Source organism: Anomaloglossus baeobatrachus, chromosome 7, assembly GCF_048569485.1.
Source record: "Anomaloglossus baeobatrachus isolate aAnoBae1 chromosome 7, aAnoBae1.hap1, whole genome shotgun sequence".
Lineage (NCBI taxonomy): Eukaryota > Metazoa > Chordata > Amphibia > Anura > Aromobatidae > Anomaloglossus > Anomaloglossus baeobatrachus.
The window spans coordinates 249,866,979-249,881,635 of NC_134359.1; the positions used below are offsets into that span (position 1 = coordinate 249,866,979).

Below are 14,657 nucleotides of genomic sequence, written 5' to 3' on the forward strand. Positions count from 1 at the left end.
CACAGGGGGTCACTTACAGCGCAGGGTCCTTACATGACATTACATAGAATGGCAGAGAAGTGGCGCTAATGGAGTTTCCTCTCGCTATATATATATATATATATATATATATATATATATATATATACGTACATACACGTACATACGTACACACACACGTACATACATACATAGATGTCGGCTACAGTATAGAGGGCTCCAGGGACAGCAGTTTTTATTAACCCCTTGGGGTTTACACTTACAGGTTGGGGACATCACAGTGGGTCCTTACAGCGAAACACGGGGTCCTTACATGACATTACATAGAGTGGCGAAGAGGCGGCGCTGATGGAGTTTCATATATATACATACACACACACACACACACACAGTATGAAGGTGATAGATTATATATATATATATATATATATATAATCTATATAAATAATACACGCATTTTATGGTCGGGAGGGGGATGGGTGCAGTCATCACAGTAGCCCCGAGCACATCCCCTGCCCAGCAGAACTGTCATAGTCCCGGTGCCGTCGTCCGCTCAGACACATGTACAGGGCGCAGGTAAACAATAGGGGGCGCCCCTGCCCTCAGGACATTGTCCAGGATTCCCCGGGGCCCCTGCCCCCACACTCCGTGCAGCCCCGGCCCCTGCCTCTCACCATGTCTGCCGTGAATGAAGCCCCCGCATCACTTCCTGCTCTCCCGCATTGTGTCACAGGAGCCGGGGTCGCCCAGTCAGCTGTCTCCGTTGCGACGTCCGCACCTCTCCCACCTTCTTCTCCGCCCGCCGTGACGTCACCCCCGCGACACCGCGCACTTCTGGTGACGTCACGGGCTCCAGTAAGAAGGAGGAAGGGGGTGAGAAACAAGTGTGACGTCATCTCCACTGGGAGGTCCGCAGCGGACGTCACTAGAGGGGGACGTACGGACGTGCATGCGTGAGCGCAGATGCGTGATGACTTCACCTGCAGGGTTGTCGAGGTGAGGTTCACTGCGGAGAGAGGTCAGGGCATGCTGGGAGATGTAGTTTTCTGGAGAGGCGATAGTCGCACAGTGATGCGTCATGTGTCGTGGGTTTATTTTCTGTGACAGAAGACAGACACCGTGAATTCCTGCTATTTTCTGCTATCAGCCGTTTTAATCTGGAATTGTGAATTCAGTGCTATTTCTACATCACGTGATGCAGGACGACTGAAGGGACAGGTGTACTCACTACCCCAATGTGCAAAAGCCTTACAATGGTACCACAGAGAGTGGGGGGGGGGGTCACAGCTCCTTAAAGGGGTTGTCCAGGCGTTGTCTTCTGCCCAAACATTGGACCTAGACAGATGCCAGTGGGCGATTCGGTTGTGAAGGCAACTGTCCGACACCTGGCAAGTAATGGAACCCGCAGTGGTTGTCAGCTGTCTCACCCGCCGTGCATTAGTGGCAAAGACGAGGGGTAGTGTAATAATATGGGGGAAGATCACGGGTTATTGGGAGGAAAAGGGTAAATGTCTGATAGGGTACCCCGATTATTAGGGGGTGAGGGTCTCATGTCCCCAGTGAGAGGGTGGGGGTCACGTCCAGCCGTTCCCCTGTATTCAGTGCTGTAACCCCTGTACTAATGCCAGCCTTTCTCCTCCAGTTTCTAGAATGTCGGCAGCGACTCGTCAGGAAGTCCTCGGCCTCTACCGAAAAGTGTTCCGGATAGCAAGAAAGTGGAAATCCTCATCAGGACTGGAAAACGAGACCATCAAGGAAAGACAGTACATCGTGGAGGAAGCCCGGGCGCTGTTCCACAAAAATAAACATGTACGTGTGTGACGGGACCCGGCATCAGGAGGGGCGGCCTCATAAACGACACAGTGATGGCTGGGGTCCGGCTGCTGAGACCCCCCTCCGATTCCTAGAACGGGGGCAGTGAGCATGTGCGATCAACACGACTATAGACTGGATGGGGAAGTGGTCGCACATGCTCAGTTAGACACCCAGGGGAGCCACCATCTCTCTGCTGACCATTGAAAACAAATGAGCCATCACAACCTGACATTGTACTTTTCCATGTCTGACCACTTGTAGGCGCTGTTCTGGTGCTGTATTTCTCTGCATCCGTTTGACCACTAGGTGGTGCCGCTTATCTTACATATTCACTCAGCAGTGAAATTACAACACCAAGGAGAAAAAGTGCAAATCACAGAACAAACAGGCATATTAGTGATCTGCAAGTGATGAGAAAATGAAAGCAATATTTTCAAAAGATCACGACCTATTAGGCTGCTTTCACACATCCGGTTTCAGCCGTGCGGCTCAATCCGGCTGTGAAACCTATGCAACGGATGCGGGGAAAACACCGCATCCTTTGCATAAGTTTTTTACATGCGGTCCGTCCGGTTTTTGCCGCTTGCGGCATGCTATTGAGCATGCGCAGTGGCAAAAACCGCATGCGGTTTTTGCCGCATCCGGCATCCATAGGGATGCATTGTGAAAAGCGCCGCATCAGCCGGATGCGGCGCTTATGTGTTTTTTTTTTTTTTGCCGCACAAAAAAAGTACCAGGCAACATTCCATCCGTCCGCCGCATTAGCTAAATCTGCCGCATGCGGCAAAAACCGGACGGAACGCAAGGCCATGCGGCACAATTCGGCACTAATTAAAGTCTATGCAGGAAAAACGCAACCGGCAGCAAAAAAAAAAAACGGTTGCGTTTTTCCTGCAAAGTGCCGGATTGTGCCGCATAGTAAAAACCGGAGGTGTGAAAGCAGCCTTAAAGACCAAGTATGAACGCAGAAATCCCGGCACTCACACTCATACTCTGAATACTAGACATGTTTTATAAATCCTGTTTCAATTCTCTCATCATTAACATATTACTAACATGCCTTTCCTATTATTTCCATAAATGCACAACTTATTTTTCTTGCTGTTGCCATTTCCATGTTGAGAAGAGTGTGTGTGTGTGTGTGTGTATGTATATATATATATATATATATATGCATATATATATGTGTATATATATATATATATGCATATATATATATATATATATATATATTAGTCCAAAAATCTAAACACAACACTTTTGTTTTTGCTCCATTTTTCATGAACTGAACTTCTAAGGGTACCGTCTCACTATACGACATACCAGCAATTCCGACCACGATTTGACCTGGCAGGGATCGCTGGTGCGTCGCTACATGGTTGCTGGTGAGCTGTCAATCAGGCAGATCTCACCAGTGACCAGCCCCCAGCCAGCAGCGACGCGTGGAAGCGATGCTGCGCTTGGTAACTAAGGTAAATATCAGGTAACCAAGCAAAGCCCTTCGCTTGGTTACCCGATATTTACCTTGGTTACCAGTGCACACCGTTTAGCGCTGGCTCCCTGCACTCGTAGCCAGAGTACACATTGGGTTAATAAGCAAACCGCTTTGCCTATTTACCCGATATGTACTCTGGCTACGTGTGCAGGGAGCCAGTGCTGGTAGCCTGAGAGTGGCGTATGCTAGTAACTAAGGTAAATATCGGGTAACCAAGCAAAGCACTTTGCTTGGTTACCCGATGTGTACCTTGGTTACCAACGTCCGCAGCTTCCAGACGCCGGCTCCCTGCACATTCAGATCGTTGCTCTCTCGCTGTCACACACAGCGATGTGTGCTTCATAGCGGGAGAGCAAGGTCCAAAAAATGAACCAGCACTGTGTGTAACGAGCAGCAATCTCACAGCAGGGGCCAGGTCACTTCTCAGTGTCACACACAGCGAGATTGCTAATGAGGTCACTGGTGCGTCACAAAAACCGTGACTAAGCAGCGATCTCGCTATGGGAGAAGTACCCCTAAGACCTTTTCTATCTACACAAATAGCCTTTTTCTTGCAAATATTTTTCACAAACTTGTCTAAATCAGTTCAGATTTACTATCACTGAGAGATATGAGGGGGAAGCAGGGTAGCTGGTTGTATTAACTAGTCAACCATATGTAAGTACATCAAACTGAATTCTATGCACTTACAACAAGATAACGGGATAAGGTAGAGCAATAAAACGTAATGGCCCTGAAAGGTCTCCCTAAGGGGTACTCTCACATAGCGAGATCGCTGCTGAGTCACGGTTTTTGTGACGCACCAGTGACCTCATCAGCGATCTCGCTGTGTGTGACACTGAGCAGTGATCTGGCCCCTGCTGTGAAATCGCTGATCGTTACACACAGTGCTGGTTCATTTTCTTGGACGTTGCTCTCCCGCTGTGAAGCACACATCGCTGTGTTTGACAGCGAGAGAGCAACAATCTGAATGTGCAGGGAACCGTCGTCTGGCAGCCTGCGGTAAGCTGTAACCAAGGTAAATATCGGGTAACCAAGAGAAGCCCTTTGCTTGGTTACCCGATATTTTCCTTGGTTACTAGCGTCCGCTGCTCTCAGGCTGTCAGTGCCGGCTCCCTGCACACGTAGCCAGAGTATACATTGGGTAAATAAGCAAAGCGGTTTGCTTATTAACCCGATGTGTACTCTGGCTAGGAGTGCAGGGAGCCAGCGCTAAGCGGTGTGCGCTGGTAACCAAGGTAAATATCGGGTAACCAAGCGCTTGGTTACCCTATGTTTACCTTAGTTACCAAGCGCAGAATCGCTTCCACGCGTCGCTGCTGGCTGGGGGCTGGTCACTGGTCGCTGGTGAGATCTGCCTGTGTGACAGCTCACCAGCGACCATGTAGCAACGCACCAACGATCCTGACCAGGTCAGATCGCTGGAGCATCGCTAAAGGATGACGGTACCCTAAGCCATATTTAAAGATAACATTAGTATTGTGCTAGAAAATCACCAACAGATTTCTGTAATAGGAGACACTGCAGATACAGCTTACCTCCTTTGCATTCTTTTTTTATAGTAATCATTACTCCTTAAAGTACGTGCTGCCTATAGTGTTTGTTTACAAGGGATATTCTCAATTTCTCAGCTATACATCATCCTGGTGTCCTGCCTCAGTGACAGGTCACACCATCATTGGGTAAAACTTGTGCGCTCCCAATGTTGCTCTATAGGGCAGCATGGGGGGCCACCATCCCTTTTGCTGCCGAACTGGGGGAGGTGAGCTGTGCTATAAAACTGCTTCTTGACTGAGTTTGTCCAGAAGCCTTTCTATCAATTATAATCTAGGGGGTTAGAGATGGCCGGCCATAGGAAAGGCCTGGTAAGCACTGCACGTCTTTAAACATCCCTCTGAAACTGCAGCAGTGAACGGTCCCCATGGCAACAAGCTGCAAACATGTAAATATAAAAGGCCAGAAATCTGGAGAAAGGGGGAAAATTCCAACATGATGTAATCTAGAAAGTGGCTTCTTAATTGCTACCTGATCACACCCATTTTTGAAGATGGGAATAACTCTTTAAGGCCTCTTTCACACGTTCGTGTCTCTTGTACGTGTTTGGTCATTTCTTTGTCGCTCCATTGGGAGACCCAGACAATTGGGTGTATAGCTTCTGCCTCCGGAGGCCACACAAAGTATTACACTTTAAAAAGTGTAACCCCTCCCCTCTGCCTATACACCCTCCCATGCATCACGGGCTCCTCAGTTTTATGCTTTGTGTGGAAGGAGGCACACATCCACTCATGCATTCTCAACTTAGTTATGTCGGTTGGAAGAAAAGAGGGCCCCCACGGGGCCCCCGGCATGTTCCCTTCTCACCCCACTATGTCGGCGGTGCTGTTAAGGTTGAGGTACCCATTGCGGGTACAAAGGCCGGAGCCTCATGCCGTTTTCCTTCACCATCCCTTAGTGGCTCTGGGAGAAGTGGGATCCTGACCAGTCATCCATTCACTGGGACCGGACTCCCTCCGCAGCCCCTGTGGGAATCTGCTGGACAGGAGTCAATCCATCCTCAGGGACCGGGCCCTGCATCTATAAGGTACTCTGTGTCCCCATGGGGATTGTGCATGGAGCGCCTTCTTCCCGGACGCTGCAGCAGCTGCTGATTTGTGAAGACCGGCGGACTTCCGCGCCGACCCCCCCATGCATGTCGGCCGCGGTCTTAAATTTAGTCCCCGGCTTCATCGCGGCCTAGTAGCAAAAATCCCGCCCCCGGGCCTGCCTGTCAGGGGTAAGGGCGGGACGGCCGGCCTGACGTCGGCTGTGAGGGCCGGAGCATCCGGTATGTTTCCTCCCCCCTCACTGATCACTGTGGGGACCCCAGATTCCCGCACTTTTCTAGCGCCGCCCACGGCTCCACTCCTCCCCAGAGAGCTCCGGCAGCCATTTTTTTGACATTCTGCCGGTGGAGGATTTCCAGGAAAGAGCTCTGCAACTCTGGGAGACCTAAGGCAGGGAATCTGGAGGACAGACGCTCCGCTTTTTAGCGGTCGGTAAGCCACACCGGTCACCCGGTGCTGGTCCCCTTAGGGTGCCGGAATAGATACACACTATATATATATATATATATATATATATATCTGTTCGGTCGGGCTATATACCTTTTCCCATATACCCTCAGTGATCACTCTCCTAGGAGACAACAGCATTTCTAGTGGCAGTTACATCGCTCCGTAGAGTGTCGGAGCTGGCAGCGCTGTCATGCAAAACCCCCTTCCTGGTGTTTCACCAGGATAAGGTGGTTCTGCGTCCGGTCCCGGAATTTCTCCCTAAGGTGGTATCTCCTTTTCATCTCAATCAGGATATCTCCTTACCTTCATTTTGCCCTAATCCAATTCACCAATGTGAAAAGGATTTGCACTTATTAGATCTGGTGAGAGCACTCCGGCTCTACGTGTCTCGCACGGCGCCCCTGCGCCGTTCAGATGCGCTCTTTGTCCTTGTCGCTGGCCAGCGTAAGGGTTCGCAGGCTTCCAAGTCAACCTTGGCTCGGTGGATCAAGGAACCGATTCTTGAAGCCTACCGTTCTTCTGGGCTTCCGCTTCCTTTGGGGCTGAAAGCCCATTCTACCAGAGCCGTGGGTGCGTCCTGGGCATTGCGACACCGGGCTACGGCTCAGCAGGTGTGTCAGGCAGCTACCTGGTCTAGTCTGCACACTTTCACGAAACACTATCAGGTGCATGCCTATGCTGCGGCAGACGCCAGTCTAGGCAGGCGAGTCCTTCAGGCGGCGGTTGCCCACCTGTAAGAGGGGGTCGTTTTCGGCTCTTTTTTATCGAGGTATTCTTTTACCCACCCAGGGACTGCTTTTGGACGTCCCAATTGTCTGGGTCTCCCAATGGAGCGACAAAGAAGAAGGGAATTTTGTTTACTTACCGTAAATTCCTTTTCTTCTAGCTCCTATTGGGAGACCCAGCACCCGCCCCTGTTCCCTTCGGGCTGTTGTTCTTTTGTGTACACATGTTGTTCATGTTGAATTGTTCTTTTGGTTCATGGTTTTCAGTTCTCCGAACATCCTTCGGATTGAATTTACCTTAGACCAATTTATAAGTTTCCTCCTTCCTGCTTTTGCACCAAAACTGAGGAGCCCGTGATGCACGGGAGGGTGTATAGGCAGAGGGGAGGGGTTACACTTTTTAAAGTGTAATACTTTGTGTGGCCTCCGGAGGCAGAAGCTATACACCCAATTGTCTTGGTCTCCCAATAGGAGCTAGAAGAAAAGGAATTTACGGTAAGTAAACAAAATTCCCTTCTTTTCTCACCTACCGGAGACACGGGCACACGTAGACCCATTAAAATCAATGGGTCTGCGCTCAAGTGCGTGTTCTGCCATGGACCATGTGTATGTGTGGAGCATACGTGTGTCCGTGTGCTCCACACGTCAACATGTCCGTTTTTCTCCGGCATCACGGGTGTCACACGGAACGCAAATGGATGTGTTCCATGTGACACGCGCCGGAGAAAACACACGTGTTTGAGAGGAAAAAAAAAACATTACTCACCTTCTCCAGCCCTGCTGTCTCTGCCGCTGCTGTACCTTGCTTCCGATCGCCGCTCATTATGCTCATTGCATATTCACTTCACTGCGGCCGGAAGCAGCAGCAGCCGGGAGTCGGCAGGACCGGAGACCGAAGATCAGCACCACGGACAGCGACGCCAGGGACAGGTGAGCAGAAAGCTCCCGTTCTCCGTGTGTTATCACGGATGACGCACGGAGAACACACGTGTGCCATAGACACGGCTCACGGAGGGCAAAACGCACCTCTGACACGTCCGTGAAAAACGTGCGTGGTTTTTCACGGACATATGAAAGAGGCCTAAAAGGTAGCTGCCCTATAACCTATGCCTAACAAGGAGTAAGAATATATTCCCTCCTCAGTACAGGCCTAGGTAATGATTCTGCCGGTACCATTCCTCCTGGCGTAGACCTCCTGCTGATATAGGAAGTCCTACAAGGTCCTTATATATCTAAGATAAGTATGTAACTGAGAATTGTACCCAATTTCTGTGCCTACAGGTAACACACGTGGAAAGCATCCATCAGTGCATAGAAGAATGCCACGCACGCATTGAAATTGGGTTACATTATGGAATCCCGTACCCCAGACCTGTAAGTATATCTATACAGAGAAGTCGTGTGTTATACAAATAATCTACAGCCTGGAGGATGAAATAGATTGCCTGAAATCCAGGTCTGTAATATCCATGGATTAGATGTCATCCAGTTTTCCCAGCCGAGAGCCTGCCCCTTAGGGCAGGGGTCGGGAACCTTTTTTGGCTGAGAGAGCCATGAACGCCACATATTTTAAAATGTAATTCTAGTAAAAAAAACTTTGGATATAAAAAGCGCATATAGGGTCTTACCAGGATACAACAGTAAGGGTTAATGAAAACCACTCACCTGAGGTGGTTATGTGACACACAACCAGTATTAAAGCATGTATCAGCTGCTGCAGACCCCATGTGTCAAAGGCAGAAGCAAGAGAGAAAACAAGGATAAACAGTGGAAAAGTGTCCACGCTGCTTTACCCAATAAAGAGTTAATTCCAAATAAGAGCAATACAGGGTGGTTTATTCTACGCGTTTCGGAGATAACCCCTCTCCATCAGGAAGTCCACCAAAAATCTCCTGATGAAGGAGAGGAGTTATCTCCAAAACGCGTAGAATAAAGCACCCTGCATTGCTCTTATTTAAAATGTAATTCTGTGAGAGCCATACTCACCAGGGGGGAGGGGTGGTCGTGGAGCGTCTCTGAAGGGGCCAGGGGCAGGGTAGGCGATGCTGCGGGCACGGAAGAGCAGGTCTTGTGGCCCAAGAGGGTCGGTGTGCAAAAGGTCGGCTATACTGCTGTGGGCTCGTGGGGTGTCACTGCAGCGTGCACCATTGATCTGCCATGTGCTGCTTTGAATCTCCCGCAGTTGACGAGATCGACTTCAAGAAAATGGCCGAGGCGCATGCGCAGATCAGTGCAATGGACTTCAAGAAAATGGCCGCAGAGTCCTATCTGCGCATGCGACGCCTCTGTGGCCATTTTCTTGAAGTTGATCTTGACAATTGCAGGAGATTTAAAGCAGTACGCCACGACACCCCACGAGCTCACAATATCGCCGACCCTGCGCCACCACTGCCGCCCCGGTAAGCCGTATGCGGTTTGTAAGACGCACCCCCATTTTTCCTCCAATTTTGGGGGTAAAAAGTGCGTCTTACAAAATGGAAAATACAGTATTTCTTTTTAATTAAAGATTTGTCTGTGAACCAGAAGCAGCCATCAAAAGAGCCATATCTGCAAAATGTCTGTCCTGCCAAAGCTACTTTATTTATTTGAGACCCTTCCGGTGTGTGTGCCATACAAAGAGTTACACAATATACAGTCCATTATACTTCAATTAATTTGGGCCCATAAAAGACATAGAATTAAAAAAATAACTTTGCTTGACAGCAGAGTGAGGGGAGGCCTGGGGGTCCCTGATATTACTAAGTATTACTGGGCAGTACATCTACGTCACATCCCTGCATGGTCTAATCGCTGTGCCTTCTCTAGATGGATGGAAATAGAGAAGTTATGGCTTGCCCCAATACACCCCAATTCCTACCTCTGGGGCACCTCATCAAACAAGCCTGACCCACATACTCTGGGCCCCATAGCTTTCACTAAGAGGATCTGGGATTGCTGTATTAAAAAGTTTCCGCTTAAATCTGAACACTCTCCGTTGACTTCTTTTCTTTTTAACCCCAAGATGCCAGACGGTATGCAAGGTACTGCGACTAAGATATGGTTTGACAGGAAGCTTTTTTGTTTCGCGGACATAGTAGACGCACACTCCAGGGTCCTTCTCCCCTACGCCACCATAGCTGCTAGATTTAATCTCCCTGGCAACTCTCAATATTGGTACCTACAAGTTAGGCTGGGTTCACACATAGCGACAACGACGTCACTGTTACGTCACCATTTTCTGTGACGTAACAGCGACCTTGTATGTCGCTGTTATGATCGCTGCTTAGCTGTCAAACACAGCGACGCAGCAGCGATCATAACGTCGCTACATGTGCAGAGAGCAGGGGGCCGCGCACACTGCTTAGCGTTGGCTCCCTGCTCTCCTAGCTACAGTACACATCGGGTTAATTACCCGATGTGTCCTGCAGCTACATGTGCAGAGAGCAGGGAGCCGCGCACACTGCTTAGCGCTGGCTCCCTGCACTCCTAGCTACAGTACACATCGGGTTCATTAACCCGATGTGTACTGCAGCTACATGTGCAGAGAGCAGGAGCCGGCACTGGCAGCGTGAGAGCGGCGGAGGCTGGTAACGAAGGTAAATATCGGGTAACCACCTTGGTTACCTGATGTTTACCCTGGTTACAGCTTACCGCAGCTGCCAGACGCCGGCTCCTGCTCTCTGCTCGCTTCATTTCGTCGCTCTCTCGCTGTCACACACAGCGATCTGTGTGTCACAGCGGGAGAGCAACAATAAAAAAACGAACCAGGGCTGTGTGTAACGAGCAGCGATCTCACAGCAGGGGCCAGATCGCTGCTCAGTGTCACACACAGCGAGATCGCTAATGAGGTCACTGTTGCGTCACCAAAACCGTGACGTAGCAGCGATTTCGGTAGCGATCTCGCTATGTGTGAAGCACCCCTTAGACACCTGATGCGCTCCCTTTTTTCTCCCTGGAAGTCTCTACCCCTACACTTTTTGAGAGATTATGCAGAGCTGGGGTCTCCACCAAGGGCCTTATCTCGGACATATATCGCATTTTAATTACCCCCTACCCAGAAGACAAGCCGATTCATACATATATGAGCAAATGGGAAGATTTCCTTGATGAGACCATTCCCCTATGTATGTGGAGACGGATTTGGGATACTGCCTCAAAAACTTCCTCGTGTTATGTTTATAAGGATAATCAGTATAAATTACTCATGTATTGGTATCACACCCCAGCACTACTACATAAACTAAACCCAGCTATACCAGATAATTGTTGGAGATGTGGGGCTACAGGAGGAGACATACCGCACATATTCTGTGTATGCCCCAATATCCAGGGCTTCTGGAAGTTGCTGCAATCTCATTTACAGAGTAAGATACCCCTGGATCCTAAGTTCTATTTATTGAATATTCCACCTGTCCAGTTGGGGAGGAGGGTGAAGCGGTTACTATTACACATGACCACAGCAGCCAGGTGTCTGATTGCCCGTAACTGGAGGTTAGCCCATCCGCCCTCACTTACAGATCTCCATTCTCGGATCCAAGATGTGAGGAGAATGGAGTACTTGTCGGCCATGTCAAATAATACGGTGGATCACTTTGAGGGTGTTTGGTCACTCTGGGACACTCATTGGGCCAATAATGAACAATAGCTCGGCATGGTTTTGATGGAAGTTTGATATACTCACCCACCCTCCCTACTCTGTTCCCTCCCTATGTTTCCCTGTCTAGTATTGTATTGTTTGTCTTGTCACGTTCCCTGTTTCTAATGTATCCTTGGATAATAAGATATGTGCCCTGATTTATGGTTTAAAGTTACTGCTCACATGCTTGTGGGACATGTCTACATATTTTTCCATGTTTGCTTTGAAAAAATTTAATAAAATATTCAGTTATAAAAAAAAAAAAAAAAGACAGCCATATCTGTCTTGAGAGCCATAGGTTCCCGACCCTGCCTAAAGGGGGCTTTACACGCTGCGACATCGCTAATGCGGAGTCGTTGGGGTCACGGAATTTGTGTCGCACATCCGGCCGCATTAGCGATGCTGCTGCGTGTGACACCGATGAGCGATTTTGCATCGTTGCAAAAATGTGCAAAATCGCTCATCGGTGACATGGGGGTCCATTCTCGATTATCGTTACTGCAGCAGTAACGATGCAGTTCGTCGCTCCTGCGGCAGCACACATCGCTATGTGTGACGCCGCAGGAACGAGGAAGCTCTCCTTACCTGCCTCCCGGCCGCTATGAGGAAGGAAGGAGGTGGGCGGGATGTTCCGGCCACTCATCTCCGCCCCTCCGCTTCTATTAGACGGCCGCTCAGTGACGTTGCTGTGACGCCGCACGGACCGCCCCCTTAGAAAGGAGGCGGTTCGCCGGTCACAGCAACGTCGCCGGGCAGGTATGTATGTGTGACAGGTCTGGGCGATGTTGTGCGGCACGGGCAGCGATTTGCCCGTGTCGCACAACAGATGGGGGCGGGTACCCACACTAGCGATATCGGGACCGATATCGCAGCGTGTAAAGTAGCCTTTTGGGTATGTGCACATAGCATCTTTTGGACGCCGGTGTTCAAATAACATTATTTAAGAAGATGCTTCAGAAAAACAGTGGGGTTTTTCCTAAAACGCCTTCTTTGTCATTTTTTTTTTTTTTTTTTTTTAAGTGGAAGCCGACAAAAGTATAGTAAGATCCCCTCTTTTTGCCACTTGACTTCTTTCAAAGCCTGAAGTGGAGGGAACATACGCACAGCAAGTTGTTTTTCTATTGCTGTCCATATGTTCAGGTGGAGTCCACCACTTGGTGACACACATGGTTTCTTTGCAATGTGTGACAATGGATAACCCCTTTAAAAAAATAACTGCAAAATGCGGCTTTTTTATTTTCTCTTCTGCTCTTGCGCTTTATTTGAATGGTTTTGCTTGTAGCTGTATCGCCACCTGCTGGTCATAGCTACATATTATTTAATGGCTGCATTTCAATTTCTCATCGTTTAGAATCACATATTCTTTTTGCAGTCATCGCCGCTCTTGTTTTTAATTATATTTTGTAATAATAGGAGCGTTGTTTGCTCAGATTTATTTTAGGAGTGTTATATGTATATATGTGTAAGTATGTATGTGTATATATGTGTGTATATATACTATATTATTATTATATTAATATATTAATGTGTGTATGTATATGTGTGTGTGTGTGTGTGTGTGTATATATATATATATATATATATATATATATATATATATATATATATATATATATATATATATATATTGTATATATTATTTTTTTTATGTTTACATGGATGCAAAGTCTGCAGAGGAGCTTTTTGCAAAACTGATATTTCAATTGTCATATTTTTTAAGAGAACCAGTCTGCAGGATTTTGTAAACTAAAGACAGGGCTGATATGTCTCTGTAAGGCTATGTGCACACGGTGCGTTTTTCTCGGCGTTTTTGCGCGTTTTTCGGGTGCGTTTTTGGCCTCAAAACTGCATGACTTTGCTTCCCCAGCAAAGTCTATGAGTTTTCATTTTTGCTGTCCCCACACAGCGTTTTTTTTTCAGCTGCGTTTTTGTGGTGACCACAAAAACGCAGCATGTCAATTATTCCCGCGTTTTTCACTGCGCTTTTCATCCATTGAGTTCAATGGGATGTTGAAAGACGCAATGAGAAACGCAAATAGCTGCGTTTTGGTGCGTTTCTAAGACCAAAAACGCAGCTATAAGCGCAGGAGGTGGGTAGTAAAGTGACATGTACAGGAAGAGGATTCCTTCTGTCAGTATAGACAGAAGCATGAATCCTCCCGGTACCGTCACCGTCGCTTCCACCTCCCGTCCTGGGCATGTATGCTGCCGTGCGGCGCCATGTACAGGCAGGAGGTGGAAGCGGCTGCGAAAACAAAAGTGAACAGTAGAATAAAAAAAAAAAAAGTTATACTCACCTGTCTGCAGCCTCGCGGTGCCATGCCCGCTCCCAGCTCCTGTCACGGTATCGCCGCTCCCGCTCTGGCTGTGTGCAGTCTCCCCGGGGCAGGACCTTGCTTGCAGGACCTGGCGATGGATCACCTGATGCAGTCACCTGACGCATCAGCTGATCGAGTCTCGGGCTGACGCGGGTGCCCGGCCGGTATCAGCTGATCCTGCCGTCAGGAGACTTCATCCCTGTTTACCGGCAGCTGCTGCAGCGATCGGACAGGATCAGACTCCCGCCCCATCGCTCCGGGAGCTGCCGGTATTCAGCACATAAGTGAGTATTATTTTTTTTTTTGCACCGATGCATCATCTGATTGTATAACCGGCTTTTATACAATCAGCTGATGTGTGATGGGATTCAGGCACTTGATCCTGACACATCATCTGATCGCTTTGCCTTCCAGCAAACCGATCAGATGATATTGGATCCTGATTGGACGGCGCGGGACCCTGACCCAGGATTACTGCGGAGGGGGGTTTATTTCAATAAAGATGGAGTCACTAATTGTGTTGTGTTTTATTTCTAATAAAAATATTTTTCTGTGTTGTGTTTTTTTTTTATCTTTACTAGAAATTCATGGTGGCCATGTCTAATATTGGCGTGACACCATGAATTTCGGGCTTAGGGCTAGCTGATAATATACAGC

General features: G+C 48.5%; 1 protein-coding gene across 2 annotated transcripts in view; it reads right to left on the reverse strand.

Annotated features, from left to right (window-relative positions):
* Window positions 1-14,657, reverse strand: part of DCUN1D3 (defective in cullin neddylation 1 domain containing 3) — a 96,966-nt gene that overhangs the window by 37,849 nt on the left and 44,460 nt on the right. Inside the window, exon 1 of one of the 2 annotated variants that reach the window (XM_075318040.1) lies at window positions 654-872. The exons of the other annotated variant lie outside the window; for it this stretch is intronic. Within the exon in view, the coding sequence (XP_075174155.1) occupies window positions 654-682 (29 nt within the window). The 5' untranslated portion in view covers window positions 683-872. Of the gene's footprint in view, window positions 1-653; window positions 873-14,657 lie in introns of those variants that run through there. 2 annotated transcript variants of the gene reach the window in all.